Consider the following 18,790-nt stretch of genomic DNA (forward strand, 5'->3'; position numbering starts at 1 on the left):
AGCAATTAGAAACTGCAGCCAACATTCCTCTGGTCCCGTGGCTAAGTTTATTGTATTTGTTTTCTTCTTTTACAAAATTAAAAACTTTAAAAACCAGGCCCAAGTGACAGCTTGAGTCCTTCTGTTCATGGAGACTGAGAAGTTTCAGCCTGGCTTTAGGATACTGGGACAAAAGGTGTGGGATGGAGGGTTGGGGGTGTGGTGCCAGAGCAAGGGGCCAAGGGTAACAGACCGAGGAGAGAGGGAGCAGCCACGAGCCACAGTCCCTGAGTTACAATTCACATTTTAAGAAGGCTCAGGCTGGAGGCAAGGTCAAGGCTCATTGAGGTTCTGGGGTGACCAGTGGTGTCCCTGGGGAAGAAAGCAAAGGCCAAGATGCCCTCAGACCAGTTAAGAGGCCAGGGCCTGCCTGGCCCTCTGTCCCACGGGCTAGCCAACAGCCCTCATCCTCCTCACTCTGTGTTCTGGGTCCCACTCTCCAAGAGGCTCAGGACAAGGGTCGCTCTGGCAGAAGCCCCAGGCCTTTCCTGCACAGCCTGGCCAGGTGGAGGAGGGCAAGGATGCCACCTGGAGAGTCAGAGGAAGAAGGCGATTCGGGAAGCCACAGTCTTGCAGCCATTGGAGGAAAAGAGCTGCTCGTCCTCAGGGAAGAAGGTGGTGCCGTCCAGCACAGCCTGGACGACATCATCCCTTGGCTCCAGGCCCAGGTGGGCCAGCTCGTTGAGCACGCAGTGCCGCACGTGGTGCCGCTGGAGCGGCAGGAAGGGCACCAACACGTCCAGGAGATGCTCTTCTATGATGCCCGAGCGCCAGAAGCCATCTGCAGGAAGGGGTGATGGGGAAAGGTGTCCGGGCTTCACCGGGATGAGCGGGGCCTCCCACCCCCAAAGGGCAGTGCAGGTGCTGGTCTGGTCTTAATCCACTCAGCCACCTTCTGGCTGCTGGCCTCAGGGAGGTGGTATGACAGCCAGGATCGCCAAACCTGGGCTGGGAGGTCCGGGTTCAGCGGGCAGAGCATCAGACCCGGGAGAACCCGGCCCTCCCCAGGGAGCCGGGCCCACCGGATCTGGGTGTGAAGCCCCAGCCTGCGGCAGCCATCCCAGCCAAACTCACGGTGCGGGTTGTCCAGCATAGCCCGGGAGATGACCGGCTCCAGCTCCTGCAGGCGGATCTCCTCGCGGTCCCGGCGGCTGTGCCACGCCTCCAGTGCCACCTGGTTGATCTGCTCGCCACCAGTGTTGCTAAAACCATGGGAGATGTGGGCTGAGACTCAGACAGTGGCGGGGGGATTTGGCCCTAGTTTCCCACATGCTACCTAACATGACCTGAGCTTGGGGCCCCAGCTCAGGGCAGGCAGGAGCCAAACCCACTGGAAACACTCCACAGGAACCATGTCCCCTCTCCAGAGCTTGCATCCACAGCCATGACCCCTGGAAATTCACCTCTGGGTGCCATGTACTTTACAGTTTACAAAACACTTTGGGGTCCCTTAACTCACTTTCCCTCACCCAGCCTCTGGGAGGACAGTGGGGCATTAACATTGGCCCTGCTGTGCAGAAGAGGAAAGGGGAGCTCAGAGAGGTGAAGTGATTTGCCTGAGGAAACACAGCTAGGACTCTTAAAGGTGGGATTAGAATGCTAGTCCTGTTTTTCCCAGGCCTCTGTCCTCCTGGCCACAAAGGAGGGAAAACTCTTGATCTAGCGGAGATTCCACAAAGAAATGGTGAGGATCAAAAAGACTGAGCCCAGGGGCCGGCCCGGTGGCTTGCCAAGCCATGCTGTGGCAGCGTCCCATATAAAGTGGAGGAAGATGGGCACGGATGTTAGCCCAGGGCCAGTCTTCCTCAACAAAAGGAGGAAGACTGGCAACAGATGTTAGCTCAGGGCTAATCTTCCTCACACACACAAAAAAGACTGAGCCCAGAACGGGCTTTGAGAATGTCAAAGGGAAGTCAACCACATTGAATGACAGCGTCACCAGAGAGAGTATGAGGGGCTCTGAGAAAGCCCGACTGGGCCCAGGGTGAACAGTCCGCAGGCCAAGACGGGACAGCGGAGACTCTGACAAGTGTTCCTGCACTGTGCCAGCTGCAAAGCCAGGCCCCACCTGATGAAGATGAAGATGGCCTTGCGATAGTTGGTCCCATACACAACCCAGGAAGGGCCCAGGAAAGGTCGCAGGACCTCCATCAGGCCTGGGGCCAGCTTGTCCATCTCGTCGAAGAGGAAGAGGGAGCGGCCGCAGGCAGTGAGGTTCCCCTGGACCCAGCTCTTCAGATCCTTCTGCAGGAGAGAGGCGGGAGTTCGAGGGGCCTGGAGCTACTCCCTCAGCCCCAGACGTCTTCCCAAGGCAAGAACTCATTCCCTTCCCAGGAAGATATGGTCTCCCAGAGAGCACCAATCCCTTAATGGGACTGATGGTGAAACCGTGGCCCTGAGAGGGGCAGAGACTTGTCCAAGCTCGCACAGCAAGTCAGCAGGAGAACGGGGACGCAAACCCAGGCCTTGCACCTGCCTGTTCTGGCCTCCTTCCCTGACCCCTTAAAAGGGGTCGGCTCCTTCCTGCTCCCTGAACCTTTCCAACAGTGCTGACAGCTGAAACAGATCAGCCTGGAAAGTCTCTTGCAATCAACAACAGTAGAAAGAGCTAATATTTACTGAGTGCTTACTCTGAGCCTCAGATTGGGGCTAGTGCTTCACAGAGAGAAGATAATGCAGACTGTCCGGCACAAGTAGGTGCTCAATAAAGAACACCTGCAATTACATAATCCCATGTCCCTCACACAACCCTGGTAGGTAGGTACCATTACTGCCCCCAGTAACTAAAGCGAGAACTCCCTGCCAGGTAGAATGGCACCCTCCCAAGCTCTGTTCAGGATGGGTCCTGAGGGCTAAAGCACCAACTGTCTGTGTGGCCTGGAGAAAGTGACTCCCCCCTCTGGGCTCAGGACTCACTCCCTAGGGTCTTGCACCCCACAGTGGGCAGGCAAACAGTGGTCCAGGATGCAACTAGCCTACCTTGTAGCGCTCTATGTGGCTGGGGTGGGGGAAGTGGATGACAGGGGAAAAGTGGTGCACATGGGGGCTGCGGAGGCCCCCCTGGAAGAGGTAGTGCGCCAGCAGGGAGCTGACATAAGACTTGCCGGTGCCTGTCCAGCCATGCAGGGAGAGGACCAGCGGCTTGGTGGGAGCCGGGTCCTGCACGAAGGCCTTCAGCGCCTTCACCACCAGCGCCCTGGCCAAGTGCTGGCCTGCCAGGTGCTGGGCCAGGTCACACTCCAGACCTAGGGCCACAAGAAGGACAGTGTCAGAGCTGAGGACACACCCCCACCAGGGAAAAAGTTAAAGGGGGAAGTCATGTCTGGAACCTAGGCTAGGGATCCCCAGGTTCCGGGGCATTTTACAAGCTATCTGTGGAAAGGGAGTGGGGCCCTTGGGGTCTCCAGCAGCAGGAGCCACCCTCAGGCCTGACTCAGCTCGGCAGCGCCCCCACCAGACGGCCCTCTAGATTGTGCTCAGCCCTAAAAGGGTGCGAGCTGTCAACAGGGTCTGCCCTAGACCCCTGCCCATCCCCAAGGCAGGCTTCTCCTCAGCCAGCCAGTCCGCAGTGGAGGCCTAAACCTACCCCCTAGGCCCTGCTCTCGAAGGCTCTCTCCATCCTGGCAGGGCTCTGCCTGGATCCCAAACCCTCGCCCCAAGTCCCATGCCCCAGGCTCTCAGGGTCCCTCAACGCCGGTCCCGCTCCGGCGCTGGCCGTCCGGAAGTCTGGGGGTCCTGCCCCTCGGTTCTACCCTCCAGGTCCGGCCCCGGCGCAACCCCGAAGTCCGAGGGCTCCCAAGTCCGCGGCCCCTCCGCTCCGGGCCCCCGCGGCTCCTTACCCTGGAAGTCGGGCCGGAAGTCACATTCGCAGAAGGCGCCGAAGTTGCAGCTCAGCGAAGTCAGGTCCCAGGCGGCGGCCGCGGCCGAGACCAGCCCGAGCAGCCCGAGGAGCGAGCCCCAGGGCCAGCAGCCGCCCCTCGCAGCCGCCATCCGCCTAAAGCCCGAGCTCGGCCTGTGGCCGCCAATCGCCTCTCCCAAGAACTACAACTCCCGGCGTGCATCGCTCCGCGGCCGCCGCCGCCGGTGGCCTACAACTCCCGGTTCCCCTCTCGCGGTTCTCAAAGGCCCGCCCCGTCGTTACCCAGTATGACCAAAGGTGGCCTCCAGGGGGAGCCCGCGAACCGTCCAATCCAAGACGGCGGGCCGCGTTTCCATGGCCACGGTAACTAGGGGACCATCATAGCAGCTCCGAAAGAATAATGAAGAAAGGATTATGACCACAAAGGACGACGTAACAATTGTAGCAAAAACTTGTGCGGCACCTTGCACCTTGCAAAGTGCCTTTTGCCTGCTCTTTTTTCTTTTATATGATAAACGAGTGCTCACTAATAGCTTCTGGTGAGCACCTACTGTGTGCCATTAGTGTTAGGTGCCTTATATATCTTATAATAGCAGTACCTGTCATACAGAGAAATGATGGCATTTCAATGAGGTACAGGCACATAAAAGTGGCTCAGAAAGTAATCAACAAATGATCATGGACAATCCATTATGTATGAAACACAGTGGTCCTTACCTAGCAGCTACTATGCGCTAAGTTCTTTAACATCAATCCTAAGGGATCGGTTCTGTTATTGTACCCATTTTATTGAGGAGGAAATTGGCACCCAAGAAGTTAAGCCTCTTATCCAAGGCCACTCAGCTAGTAAACAATAGAACTGAACCCAAGTCTGGCTGCTGCCAAAGATCTAATGCACTATGTATTCCAGCCTCTCCTGGTCAAAGGATTCAGACAGCAAAGGACCGCAGATGTTTCAAATTCACTGAACAGGCTCCCCAGGCCTCCAGCGGAGCCTGGAATCATAGTGATCCACGTTGCCTACCTCCCCCACCCACGGAATCAAGACAACTGCCTTCATGGCCCTCCTCAAAAATTCCCTGCCCCGCTCACCACACACACGCACATGCACGCGCACGCGCGCGCGCATGCGCAAAGACTTTTGGGGCCACATTTCAAAGCCTGAAAGGAAATGAGTAGTTCCCACTATTGAGGAGAGTTGGGGCCACATTTCAAAGCCTGAAAGGAAATGAGTAGTTCCCACTATTGAGGAGAGAAAAGGGAAGAACTCCAGGTCAGGACACCCAGGTCCCAACCTTCCTCATTCTGCTGCTGTGACTCACGGAACATCCCTTCGCCCTCCAGTTCTCAATTTTCCAGAGGGGAGTTGGAATCCTAGATTTCAAAAAGCCCTCCCACCCCACACACCTGGGATCCTTGGTTGTGCGTTTGTGGGAACCTTTGCTGTGACTTCCCGAGGCAGGGAATGGGGTTGGAGTAGGGGTGGCTCAGTATTTCTCCCACAGGTTGGAATTGGCTGTTCATCTCCTCTCTGGTCTCTGAGCTTCTCCAGCACAGGGACTGGGTTTTAGTACTGGCTGTAACTCTGGCTCCCAGCTAGAAGCTACAATCTGGAATGTCCCAGGTGCTAAATAAGTATTTGTTGAATGAATTTTCCACCCTTCACCCGAGAAAAAATGCGTCCTTTCACCCCTGGGCCCCCCGAGAGACAGAAGAAAGAGTCATAAAAGTTTATTATATGAAAGAAAGAACATGGCTTCTGTACATCTATTTACAGAACAGACAGACGTATTTACAGCCAGATGGAGGCCCTGGTGGCGGTGGGGGGCAGATGCCTGGAGAAGAGTGAGGAGTTGTGAGGAGCCTCCTACAGCTCGAACACAGGGCATCTCAGCAGGAAGGGGAGAAGCAGATGCTGGAGGAGGAACAGGGGTTCCAGTTCTTCCTGAAGGGAGACTCGCTGAGCGTGTAGCAGGGGGATGGAGGCCAGAGTCCACACTGGACCCTGGAGGTACAAGGGAGGTCCTGGAGTTGAACCCAGAACGTGCTTGGGCTGATCACAGTGTCCCTGGGGTGCTCTGGGGAAAGGTCTGTGCCCCTCTGTCCCTGTTGCTGCCCGCAGCTACAGAGGGGAAGGGTCCATGGGGGTCACAGCTCACTGGAGCGGACAGCAGGCTCCAGTTTGTGGGAGAGGGCGGTGAGGACCTTGTCGAACTTCTCGTAGCGCCGGGCCTGGCTGTTGCTGGCGCCCTGGCTGCCCCAGAGGAGGCGCATCTGGAACTCGGTGCTGAACACCTCCAGGAGCTCCGGCCGGGCCTGGAACCCTGCAGGGTGGGGCACAGGGGTCAGGGGACCACCGTCCAGCTGGGGAGGCTGGGGCTCCGGCCTGAAACTACCACACCCCTCAGGGTCTCCCTCCTCGGGGGACCTCCCCCAGCTCCTCCAGGGACCTCACAAGGTTTGCTGATGACCACACAGTTTAGCACCTCATGTGTGTCCTACTGTTTGCAATGTATAATTTTAAAAGAACCAGAAGATAAAATATTAATATTAATTTTGGGAGGAATCTTGGGTGATTTTTCTTTACTTGTTTATATTTTTCTGTAAGTTCCAAAATTTTTCCTAAGAAATGTATATACATTTTGTAAGTCAATGTAAAAAAATTTTGTTCTTTCTGAAAAAGAAAAAAGTAAGAAAGACATACACCAGCACACTGATGGCCTTTACCTCTGAGTAATTGTGGGTGATTTTTTTCACTTGTTTTTGCTTAGCTGTAATTTCCAATTTCTCTACAGTGAACTTTTATGACTTAAATAATGCCTAAGGCAGTAAAAGATGGATTGTCTGAAGCCACTTTCTCTCTGCTCCTTTCCCCTTGAAGGCAGTGCAGGTCTATCTCAGCCCCAGGGCCCTGGGGCTGAGCGCTTTGCAAACAACCTTGTAAAGTGGGCCTGTTAGGATGCCCACTTCACAGATGAGAAAACCGAGGCTCAGAGACGCTCAGAGACTCAACCGTGGTGCTGTTTGAATCATCTCTTTGGCCCCCCACCCCCACCTGGCGCTTGCCACTCACAAATGCTTGTTGAACTGATGAGTGAGGAAGAAAAGGGATGAGACAAGGAAGCCAGGGGACGGGGCAGGAAAGAGGGATGGAGAAATGTGAATGGATGGGAGAGCGGAGACCATGTCAGGTGGAGGGAGGCCCAGGCCGGCAGGACCAGGGACTGTCTCCTCCAGACGTGACCGGGGACTCACCCTGCAGCTTGACCTCGGCGTTGGTGTGGTACAGCCCTCCGTGGTGTGCCACGGTGCGCGCAGCCTCCAGGTGGGCCAGCACCACCTCCACGCCGTGCTCCGTGCTGCCCCAGGGCTCGGGGCCCTCGGCCGGGGCCGAGTCACATTCCAGCAGAGTGATGAGCGGCAGCACATGGGGAAAGGTGGTGTTGCTCAGTGGCGGGCCTTCTGCAGGGTGGGAGACAGCAGGCGCTTAGAGACTCTGGGGGCCCCACCTTCCACTGTGGTCCAGAAACTGAGGTGCAAGAGGGCAAGGGGCCTGCCTGAGGCCCCCGAGAGGACCCCCAGCGCTCCTGACTCCTGACACAAACCCTTCCTTTTGGATTTCTCCAGCTGAACCCACTGGCCCTGCTGAACCCACTGCAGCCTGCCTCAGCCCTGAGGGCCGAGCCTGGACCTGGACGTGGCTTACACAGTTGCCAGGGGCAGAAAGTGAGCACTGGGAGAATAGTTGGCACAGAGCTCAGTCAAGCTCTCATCATCGTCCACCCACGGAGAGTCTTTGCCAGCCCAGAGAGGGCTGGAACCTGTCCAAGGTCACACAGCAAGGTGGGGAGGTACCTTTGCCCTCGTTGAGGCTCTTGAGAAACGGCTTGAGCTTCTTCTCATAGAGGATGGCACCCTCTGTGTGTCGCTGCCGCAGGGTCATCCATGTCTGCTCCAGCCGGGCAATCTGGGGAGACCAGACTATAAGCAGCCAGCCAGCGAAGGGGCCTGCAGGGGCCACAGGCCACCTTGCTGAGTGGACACTGGACGTGGGATAATTATCATCATTATGGTCACCTTTCACGTAACAGGGACAGTGCTGACAGTTTTTCACACGTCTCCCATGAAGCTCTCACAACAACCCATTTTACAGATGAGGGAACTGAGGCTCAGAGAGGGGAAGGACTTGCCCAAGGTCATTCCAAAATTAAATGGCCAAGCTGGGAGTTGAACCACTGCCTCTGGGACCCTGTTGTCACTACTGACTAGACCCAGGAGAGGAAGTGTCGTGTGGAGGAGGTTCAAGCTCTGAAATTAGACAGACCTGGTTCAAATCGCAACTTTTTCAGCCTCTGACTGTGTGACCTTAGACAAGTACTGCTCTGCCTCAGTTTCTCCATAAGTAAAATGGGGACACTAAAGGCTCTTACCTCATGGCATTATTTTGAGGAATCAGTGCTTGTAAAGTACCTAGAATAGCTCCTAGCATATAGTAAGTGCTTGCTAAACGAGAGCCAGTTTATATTCATTCTTTAAACTCATATAATGCTCCTCATTCATTTTACAGGGGGGAAACTGAGGCCCAGAGAAGGGGAAAGATGTGGTCTCGGAGCAGGTCAGCTCTTAGAGAACTTGTTTCACCAATACTGCCAAGAAAATCACCAAGTTCTTCCTGATTCCCCATATAGCCATGCGGAAGGAACGCCCCCCAGGGCTCCTCCAGACAGAGGCTCCTTGAAGCCCCGCTCTAGGGGGCCCTTAGTACCTGGGCCATATCCAGGGCACCCATGACCGCAGCGAAGCTGAACATGTTGCCCATGGTCCCCCGAAGCTCGGCCGCCAGCTGGATGGTCTTGTGCAGAAGCGCGGCCCGCTCCTCAGCGGAGCCAGTGCAGCCCAGGATGTCCACGGCCAGCATGATGGACATGGTGTGGAACCTGTCGGAGCGGCCAGGTCAAAGAGGCGGGGCCAATGACTGGGGGGCAGCTGGGAGCTGCCACTGCTTGCAGCTGGGCGCCGAGGAGCGGAGGGCAGAGCCAAAAGTGAGAGGTTTTGTGAAGGGTCAAAGAGATTAGGCGGTGCGGCCAGAGGAGGGGAAAGCAAGGCTAAGGGCTTCTGATTGGTCAGTGTAGATCAGGGGCAGGGCCAGAGGCCCCTGAGCGCCCGGCGGAAGGGCTTGTGATGGATCTGTGCAATTCCCCGCAGAGGGCTGTTTTAAGAAAGAAGAGACGCCAGTGCTGATGGGCGGGGCCAAGGCTCACGGACTGGGATTGGTCAAGAGGATGCAAAAAGTCCGGGGATAAAGGACTTAGCCTGGGAAACCAGGATTTCTTGGAGCTGGAAGTTGTGATTGGTCAGTGGGTAGGGGGCGTGGCCAGAGCCCCTGGGAGCCGGGCTGAGAAACTGTGATTGGCCAGCCGTCCACAGCAACACGGGCGCCAGGCAGCCCGGGGCGGGGGCGGGTCCCCGCGAGTCCCCGTGCGCGGGAGTGTGTCTTACCTTTCCAGCAGGTCTAGCCGTAGCTGCCGGCCATGGGGGAGGGTGAGCAGCTCCATGCCCCAGCGGACTCCCATTAGGGTCTGCATCTCCTTGGTAACGCCCAGTATCCTAGCAACCTGCAAGGACGCCCAGAGGGCTGATTAATTTTCTGTCACGGCTGGCCCCAGCCATCTGGGAGTCAGAGAGCTTTATCTGGGAGGGCAGCCTGGCTGGGACGCTGGGTTTGAATTCCAGCTCTATCGCTAACCCTCTGACATGGAGCAAATGAGCCTCCTTTTTCCCATCTGTGAAATGGGGGATAAAGGGAAAAATGCCCAGAGGTGTCTGACATGTGCCAGAGGTGCCCGGGAGACCCTTATTCCAGAAGGCAAACCTGAGGCCCAGGGAGGGAGGGAAAAACTGAGGTCCAGAGAGAATGCGGGTCCTTAGATGGTCAATATTCATTCAAAGCAAAGTCCCAGGTATTGACAATTTATGGGCCTCGGTGATGATTTTGCTTATTTTGTCCACTAGGGGGCGTGGGGGCGGGGAGTCGCGCCTTTTCTAGTCCCTGGACCAGGACGGCTGACTTGCACCGGCCCAGAAAGTGCCCCAGGGAACCAGACACCACCGCGTTTCAGGACTGTTTGCTTCCAGTGCCAGACTGACATCCGGAGGAAGCAAGAATCTCTTTTTGCTTTTTTAAAAGGAGAAAATGGAGGCCCAGAGAGGTAAAGTGATCAGCACAGAGTCACACAGCAAGTGAAGGGCAGCCGTGAAGCCAGGATCCAGGCCCACTTGCTATACTTGGGGAATTTAGGAGCCAGATCCTCACCACCCTGCCCCCTGCCCCAAAGCCAGAGGACAGAGGTGCTGCCCAGGCCCCGTGCACACCCAGCACCTACCAGGCAGTCCACCTTGGTGACATGTCGGGCCAGCGTCCGGGCGTCCACCTCTGCCAGCAGCTCCTTGACCTTGCACAGGAGGCTCACCTCCAGTGGCCGGTTATCCTTGGGGATCAGGAGTGACTGGAAGGTGGCCGGGTTGAAGGAAGAAGTGGCCTCCACGACGGGGACTGTGAAGGCCCTGCCCCAGTCCCCCTCAGGGGCCCCATTTTCAGAAAGTTCCTTTAGTTTCTCCCCGGAGCTTCTGGCCTGCTGGCTGGAGGCCTCAGCCGCTGCCCACTCGCGGCTGCCACGCACGGGAGGCTGGAGCTGGCAGTAATGGCCAGAGTCCGGGTCACTGTAGCTGCTGAGTGACGGTGACGGGGAGGCCTTGCAGAGGGTGTGGGAGGGGCTGGCGTAAGATCCCTTGTCCGACTCCCCAGGGGGCTTTGGGGCACTTCCGGAACACAGCTGGGGTTCACTGGAGCGGCGGGTGACAGGGGAGGCAGGCAGCGCTGTGGCCGACGGGGCTGCAGGGGCAGCGTGGACACGGGTCACTGCAGGGAGATAAAGGAAGGGGACTAGTTACCCTGGCTCCCCACCCAGTGAGGCTCCCCCACCCCCTTCCCCAAGGACATGCTCCATCCACCCTACGGGGGTGATGTCCCCACCTCCCACAGCCAGGCCAGGCCCAGCAGCCTCTGGCAAACTGACCAGCCCTCAGCGACACTCTGGACCCCAGGAGTGTGCACGCTCCTACCCTAAGGCTGCTGCAGCCTTGGGCAGCCACTCAACTACTTGGAGGAGCTGTCCGTGATTCAGAGAAGCTGAGCACTGGAGGTCGTTGTGTAGAATTATTTCTCAATGACTTAGTAAGAATGATTTATTGAGACACGTGCACCAGGAGCTGGCGACATGCTGGAGATACGCTGGTCAACAGCAGTAAAACCATCATCCAAAATTAGAGGTGATGTTTATTGAGCTGTACAGCCTGTGAGATCCTTCTTAGCACACTAGTCCATTTAACCCTCTCAACATCCTGTGAAGCAAGCACTTTTATGATCCTCATCCTACAAGGAGAAAACTGAGGCTCAGAGAGGTGAACTGACCTGCCCGAGCTCACCCAGCCAGCAAGTGGTCGAGCTGGGATTTAAACCCAGGTGTTAAGTCCTCATGCCTGGGTACTTTACTCTGCCACGTTGCTTAGAAATTGTCCAGCAAATAATCTATGGCAAGGAATTTTAACTTTTACACTCAAGTGGTGTTTTGAAGGCAAATTTGTAGTGATGACAAGCCGGCAGGCCTGTGGTCAGGGAAGAATTTGTGACAACCCATGTGGACAGTGACATGGGAAAGGTGCCTCCCGGGCTGCCCCTCTCTCTGCACGCTCTGCCTGTCACGCGGGCAATATGCAATATGGCCTGTTGAAAATCTTCTTTTTTTCTTTCCAGAAATGAACTGGTGGCATGTTTCTACGACAGGAATTTTCTTTGTATTTAAAAAAGCACAGTGCTCTGCACTTTCTGCACAATTTTGCTGTGAACCTAGAACTGCTCGAGAAAATAAAGTCTATTTAAGAGAAAAAAAAAAAGCACAGCATGGCTAGCCTGGTTTGAGCCTGCCATTTGGGGTCATGCATTAAGTCCCAGCCATCACAGGGCCCGGCAGAGCAGCCGACGCGCTGGGCGCTCGACCAATGGGGCTGAGGTTGCTGCAGGAGCCACGTCCCAGCACGGGAGCCCAGGGTCAGTAACACAGGGAGCCTCCCGCAGACCTGGCTGCATTCTGGAGGATGCACTGGAAACCACTCTGTGCACAGTGCCTGCTACCCAATAGGGGCTTAATAAATCGTTGCTGAGTGAACAAGCCGTGGACATGTTTTGTTTGTCAACATCTATAGTTCCACCAGCAGGTTTTTAGTGTAAATGCTTGTAGGGCATTGCGCTCAGAAAAAAGGTAAGAAACACATAATCACACACTGTAACGGAAGTTATCGAAGACAGACAGCGGACACGTGTGCACACAGGTCACTCCCCCCACCCCCCTACCCCCTCCGCTCGTCATACCGGTACTGTAGGCAGGGGAGCTGGGGCTCTCGGAGATGGGAGACATGGGCGAGTGCAGGTCGGGGATCTGGTCCATGCTGAGGGCACAGTTGCGGATGGATTCCCGGGGGTGGGGCACTGACGCACTGTGGAGCAGACAGCTACATGAGCAGAGAGCTCAGAGGTCAGGGTCCTCAGCCAGCCTTAGGACCCTCACCTCTAATTCCATCCTAGATCTGCTGAACTTCAGAGGCAGAAAAGGCTTGGAGATTATGGAGTCCAACCTCCCAGTTGACAGGTACAGAAACTGAAGCCCAGAGGAAGAAGGGCTTGTGCAGTCCACAACCTGCACAACTGCTCTCTTCCCTGGGAACCTTGTCCCCAGCTTGGAGAACTGTCTGGGGAGAGGGGCTAGCAGGAAGGGTGGGGAGCCTGAGGGAGCCAGGCCCACCAACTGGCCCCTCCTCACTGCTCCCACAGTATGCTCAGGATGCCTCGGGCACACATGGCCTGTGGATCCTGGCACCATTATGGTCACCAGTTCCAAACCACAGGCCAAGTGGTGGCCGCCTGCAGGCTACCTGACCAGCAATTCCTTGGCTGACAGCACCCATCCCAGACCCAGGGAGATGGGACCTATCCAAAAGCTGGTGGCGTAGGACGGCAGGTCTCTCTGCAAACAGCCAGGGAGGCCATGGAAATTAGGGGCACAGGCTTTAGAGTCGTGGACCTGAGTGTGAATCTCGGTCCTGCCACTCTTTAGGAAGTGGCTTCCTCTCTCTAAGCCCATTTCCTCATCTATAAAGTGGGGGATGGACAGGAGCCACCTCCCAGGGTGGGTGAGCCGATGAGATTGGGCACGGAGAGCACTCAGCTCACGGCCGGGCGCACAGTGGGGCCTCAGGAACGATTCGCGGCTGTGGCTGTTCCCAGAATGGGGGCCTGGTCTCACCCAGCCCCAGAGGCAACCAGGTGACATCAAAATGTCACCGAGAACGTTCCATCACTGACACCCCCCTTGACCAATGGGGAGACTGAGGCTGTGTGGGGTCCCTGTTTACCTGGTGGGACAGCTGTCCCCGCGGGTGACCTTGTCGGCGGTGAGCCCGTCGGTCATGGTGATGCTGCGCCGCTTCATGTGGCTGCCCTTGGGGCCAGAGGGACTGGCGGGGCTGGCGGCCTTGCCACTGCCCGGGCCCAGGCCGTAGCAGGCCTCCAGGTAGCGCAGCGGGAAGGTGCGGTTGACGGGGCAGTATATGATGGCGCCGCTCTGCTCCGACACGGCCTTGCGGCTGCCCACATGGTAGCGCACGAGGGCGGGCACGTGGTCAAAGCTCTCCTGCTCGAACAGGTACTGGATGTGGGTGTAGCTCTCGCCCGCCTTCACCACCACCTTGTTGATCTTGAAGTGCAGGGCCTGGTTGCGCCAGCGGCACGTGAGCACGTAGTCCCCCAGGCTGGTGAGCGAGTCCCGGATGAGGAAGTCGCCATTGCGCTGCACCAGGGTCTCCGAGACCTGCGGAGGCAATGGTCAGGCTGCAGTAGGGCGGGGCAGGAGAGGGCCAGACCTGGGATCTGGGGGACACAGTGAACAGAGACAGCTGAAGCTTGGGATGAGAGACACAATGACCCGGATTCAGAGGGGCATCTCAGCCAGAGGCGCTGGGTCTGGGGCACAGAGGCTCAGGAATGGGGGGACGTAACCTCCTGGAATGGAAGTCGTGGGGACACAGGGTCTGGGGGAGCCGGGGGTCGCCATGATCTGAAACTCCGGCCTCAGACCTACTCCTTCTCACGGCTCATGTTGGGCGGAGTGAATTCCCAATCCCCACCCCTCTGAACACCCAGTGCTCTGGCACATCCCTGGGGCTCTGCACCCTGAAGTTGCTTTCTCTGCCTGGAACATCCTTCCCACCCTGCTCACCTGGTGAACTCCTATCCATCTCACAATGGCCTCTCTCCTCAGTGCCCCCTCCTCAGGGCTTGCCCACACTCCCTGCCGGGCCCTCCATTCTTGCACTTCCCCAGGGGCTCTGACTGTCTGCCTGCCTGTCAGCCCCCACCCTGGACTACCAGCCCTCAAGGGAAGCCACTGCCTATTTTATCTCTGCATCCTTAGTGCCCAGCCCAGGGCCTGCAGGGTTGACACTTGACAGAGATTTATAGCATGAACGAAAGAGGGAACAGGTGACTACCAGCCCAAGTCTGTGTCTCAGCCTAGAAACTCAACTTTGCCAAAACTGAGTAGCCTAAAGTACTAAACTGATAATCACTAACCAAACACACAATAGGCTGATGTGTAGACCCGTAACAATAACAGTAAAAAAAAACAGTAGTAATAATAATAATAACAACAACAAAGGACAATGTTCATTGAGCTCGCTGCAGGTCAGACATCATGTTAAGCACTTTTCATGCATTATTTCATTTAATTTTCATAATAATCCTTTAAGGTAGGTACTGTTATTATCCTCTATTTCATAGATGAGAAAACTGAGGTTCAGAGAGGTGAAGTTACTTGTTCAAGGTCACACAGTCCATAAATGGCAGAGCTAGACCTCATCCCAGTCCACTCTGACTGAACCCACCAAGCAACAGCTCAGAGCCTCTCTGGCTGGGGCTGGCCGAGGTGGCAGGTGGAAGCGTCTAGGGCTGAGGTCCCAGCTCAGGGCCCACTCACCTCGCGGGGGATGCGGCCGTGGTACCAGGCGTGGCTGCGGAGATCTGTGCTGCTGAGTTTGAGCTCTTCCTCCAACTCCTTGTGCAGCTTCTCAGGAGATGAGTCCAAGATGTACTTCTCCTTGGAGAACTGGGTGAGAGGCAGCAAGAGTTGGCACCCAATGTGAAGCCCCCTTCCTCCTTCCTGCCCACCCTCCTCCGTCCATCTCTGAATGGGCCCTGGGAACACTTAGGTACAGGTGCCAGAAAGGTCCTCACCCAGCAGAAGTAAAGAAATCTCAATTAATTCCACCAAACAGTGCCTACTGTGTTCCAGGCCCTGTGCCATGTGCCAGGGGTAAAGGAGGCAATAAATAAACCAGGTCCTCGAGGAAGCTCCCAGTCTAAGAGGGGAGGCAAAAGCAACATGAGCATTTGAGCAGACTGCGATCAGCACCACACTACTGGACAGCGGCAAACAGCCGGGTGGCTTTTAGAAAGGAGACGAAGTCTAGGCAAGATGGAGTGGTCCAGGAAGGCTTCCTGGAGGAGATGGCAATAACAAAACACTCATTATGCACCAATCACACCAAACTGATCTTGAAGTTGGAGGAGGAAGGATTTCTACATGTGGATCTGGGAAGTAAGGCAGCAGGTGCCCAGGCAAAGGCATGGACAAAAACAGAGCTGGATAGACGAAGATACATTCCGGGATGGTGGATTACACAGCGGAAGGGTGGAGGAGGCAGCTATAAACAGGGAAGCAGAGGCCCCCACACAGACATCTGCTCTGTCGTTTGCAATTCCCAAGGCCCTTTCCTCCTTGCCATCTCAAGCAACCCTTGCCAGATGGGGAAACTGCGCCCCAGCAGGGAAGCCCAGGGTCACTCACTGGAGATAATGCCCAGGACTCCTCGCCTTGCACCTGCCCAAGGGGGAGATCCCTCGTTTCCTGGTTACTGTAGCCTCAGGTTGGAGGCCTAAGGGCAGGGGGAGGGGATACCTTGCTGCCAGCGGCGCCCCCACCACGGAGCCCAGCCGAATCCTGGCCGTGCTGTGTGAGTTCTCTGGGCCTCAGTTTCTTCCTCTGTAAAATGGGTGTGATGACACAACCCGTCTCACCGGGTTGCAAGAATGGAAGGAGACAATACTCCAGAGCACTCTGACTAGCCCACAGATGTCCTCGCCACTGTGAGGACATGTGACATTGCTTCCTCTCCCTTCCCCCAACTCCAGGCCCCAAAGATGGCTGCTCCAGGAGAGATAGATCTGGCCCAGAACTGGCCAGGTGGCAGGACAGATGAAGGGGGGCACTAAAGGGCCTGACTGCAGCCCAGGCGAGAGTCTCTCCCCAGGACCCCCCACCCACCAGGGTCCGAGGGTCCTCCAGCCCACTCTCTGCCTCCTCAGACCTTCCACAGTGCTCAGAGCCTAACTCTGCAGCTCCATTCTCCACCTTTCTGCTCTCACACTGCCTCAGTTTACCCCATCTACTCTGCTCCCAAGACACCCTTATTCCCAGCTTCAGAGATGTCTAGAAACTCGGACTCCATTATTTCAACATTGATTAAGCCCCCACTCTGGGACAGGTCCTGTGCCAGGAGCTGAGGCCCCAAGGTCATCAGGACAGGTGGCCTCTGCCCTGAGGGAGCCACACAGACACTGACAAGCAATTCCAGGTTTTCTGAATGTTCAGAGATGCACAGCAGCCTCTGGGAGCAGGTGAGAGGGTTCCTCCTCATCTCCTCAGGGAATGGAGCCCCTGAAGAGTGATGTTTCCACCGAGGAGGACTGGAGGAGCCAAGCAAAAGCATCAGGGTGGGGACAGACAGGCAGGCAGGTGGGCAGGGAAGAGCTCCCGGGAAGAGAGTGGCAAAGTGGGGGCCCTGCGGGCAGAGCCAAGGCCCTGGGGGTGGGGGCTGATGAGAAGCTCCAAAGGGCTGGGGGTGGTGGGGGCAGGTGTGGCAGCGCTATGAGGCTGCCTTGGGAAGCTGGGGTTTACCCAGAGGCCACAGCAGAGCCACAGAAGGTATTTAAGCCTTGGGGCAGGTTGGATCTGCTGTGTGGAGAGTGGCCCAGTGTTTTCCAGACAAGGGCAGAGCAGGGTGGGGCGTGGGGATGGGGCGTGGTGGAAGGGTGTTTAGATAGCCATTGATCGGATGTGGAGCAAGAAGGCAGAGGGGTGAGAGGACTCCAGGTAGAGATCCTCGGAGGACAATGAGACACTCTCTGAGGTGGGACAGGACCACCTTGGAGATGGGTCCATGAAAATTCGGGCTTCAAGGAGCCTGTAGGGCTCTGGGGACAGATGGTGGGGGTGAGTGATGTGTACAGGTGCTGAGGGAAAGGCAGGGTCTGGGGATGGGGATTCTGCACATCCTCTGCCCAGGATAGAAACTGATACCCCAGAAGGGCAGGGAGGCCCCGGGCTGAGCTGAGATTCTGGCCTTCTCAGATACCCACACTTCTCCACAGGGTTCCCCATTTCTGGGGGTCCCTGGCCTCCCTCCTTTACAACACCACACCCTGGGGAGGGAAGAATGGGAGTCACAGGGGAGAGGGCACCAGTACCCTAGGCTTCTGGGGTCCTTCCTCGCTCTGACAAAGAGCGTGCAACTGAGACTTGCTCCAGTTCCACAGCGGGAGCAAGAGAGAGACGGGGCAAAGAAGAGGAGAGAGCTGTGTGGTCAAGAACCTGGCCCCAAGACTCTGCCTGCCACTGTGTGACTTAAACCAGTCACTTTGCCTCTCTGGGCCTGGGCAGCCTCATCTGTAAATGGGGGGTGGGAGACTGGACTCCACTTTTCCAGCCATAATCAATGGCCAGGGAGAATCTGAGGGGACCAACTTGGTCCTCCTACACACCCGAGGGTAGGGAACCCCAGGGCCTGTGCTCTCCTCTTCACCCTCGACCCGGGGTCCCCAGCTCCCAAAAGGGAGGGGGGGGGGCTGGGGTGCAAATGCAGCATCCCTGCGCTCGGCGCACTGCTATTGGCTAGAGATGATCTCACCGCCTCCCAGCCTGCGCGCCCCTGATTGGCCGGTGCGGGGATGCTGCGCTCCGCTGCCGGCAGGGCCGTCATTCAGGCGGGCTTCGAGCGTGTGTGTGTGAGCCTGGGGCAGCGCAGAGGTGACGCGCCCGGCGTCCCCCAGGGGGCTCAGGAGGCAAAAGCGCGGAGACCCCCGGTCAGGGTCTTAACGCCTTCCCACCAGTCTGCTCCCAGCAAGCCCCCTCGAGCTCCCTTCAGTCTGCTACCCCAAGCAAAACCATCCCCAGATGATGCTCCGCAGAGAGGCGGGGTCCGGGTCCTCCCCTCCACCACCTTCCGTTTAACCCTTTCACCGCCACGGCGCCGACCTGCACTGCCCGGCCAGCTGGACTGGGAGACCCGCGCCCCGAGCATGCCCAAGCCCACCCGGAGGGCAGGAGGGGGCGGGCGCTCTGGCCCCAGCCTCAGGACCCGCAGCATCCCCTCAGCTTCCCGCGCCTCACCTAGCCTTCGGACCCCAGCCCAGCGCCCCGGGTACAATGGGGAGCCAGGCTGCCCAGGTCAGCTGCAGGGGCCGAAGTGCTCTCTGGAGGACCGGCAGGACGCCGGGGACCCCATCTCCCGGTACCCAATGCCCCAGCTCAGCTCCCGCCTGCGGAGGAGGCAGGACCGGAACGGCAGCCCCCGCAGCCCCGGGTCCCGGGAGCGGCAGCTGGACCCTCACCCCGCGGAGCGTCTGGGCGCCCAGAGGTGAGGCTGGGGCGACCCCGCCTCCTCCCGCAGCCGCAGCCCGCAGCGCGCAGCCCCTGCCCCTGCCCCTGCCCCTGCCCCTGCCCC

General features: G+C 57.3%; 2 protein-coding genes across 7 annotated transcripts in view; both read right to left on the minus strand.

Moving 5' to 3' along the window:
• Positions 1-28: 28 nt before the first annotated feature.
• On the minus strand, positions 29-4,065 carry TOR2A (torsin family 2 member A). 4 transcript variants are annotated; one of them, XM_058524120.1, is made up of 5 exons: positions 3,879-4,054; positions 3,019-3,284; positions 2,108-2,283; positions 1,114-1,241; positions 29-820 (listed from the first exon to the last, which is right to left on the minus strand). In XM_058524120.1, the coding sequence occupies exons 1-5, from the start codon at positions 4,027-4,029 to the stop codon at positions 576-578; spliced, it is 966 nt and encodes a 321-aa protein (XP_058380103.1). In that variant the 5' UTR covers positions 4,030-4,054; the 3' UTR covers positions 29-575. The 4 variants fall into 4 exon arrangements, with proteins under 4 accessions (XP_058380103.1, XP_058380105.1, XP_058380106.1 ...); XM_058524122.1 differs by lacking the exon at positions 3,879-4,054 and having other exon boundaries at positions 3,144-3,235; XM_058524123.1 differs by lacking the exon at positions 1,114-1,241 and having other exon boundaries at positions 598-820; positions 3,879-4,065.
• A 1,549-nt stretch (positions 4,066-5,614) lies between these two features.
• The window catches only part of SH2D3C (SH2 domain containing 3C), a 29,205-nt gene continuing 16,029 nt past the window's right edge, over positions 5,615-18,790 (minus strand). For all 3 annotated transcript variants that reach the window (XM_058524116.1, XM_058524117.1, XM_058524118.1), the window contains 9 exons: positions 14,986-15,114; positions 13,367-13,821; positions 12,327-12,451; positions 10,282-10,817; positions 9,398-9,513; positions 8,664-8,835; positions 7,754-7,865; positions 7,154-7,360; positions 5,615-6,222 (listed from right to left, as the gene is read on the minus strand). In XM_058524116.1, coding sequence (XP_058380099.1) covers positions 6,047-6,222; positions 7,154-7,360; positions 7,754-7,865; positions 8,664-8,835; positions 9,398-9,513; positions 10,282-10,817; positions 12,327-12,451; positions 13,367-13,821; positions 14,986-15,114 — 2,028 coding nt within the window. In that variant the 3' untranslated portion in view covers positions 5,615-6,046. The remainder of the gene's footprint in view (positions 6,223-7,153; positions 7,361-7,753; positions 7,866-8,663; positions 8,836-9,397; positions 9,514-10,281; positions 10,818-12,326; positions 12,452-13,366; positions 13,822-14,985; positions 15,115-18,790) is intronic.

This window comes from Diceros bicornis, chromosome 28 (assembly GCF_020826845.1).
Source record: "Diceros bicornis minor isolate mBicDic1 chromosome 28, mDicBic1.mat.cur, whole genome shotgun sequence".
In the NCBI taxonomy this organism is placed as follows: domain Eukaryota; kingdom Metazoa; phylum Chordata; class Mammalia; order Perissodactyla; family Rhinocerotidae; genus Diceros; species Diceros bicornis.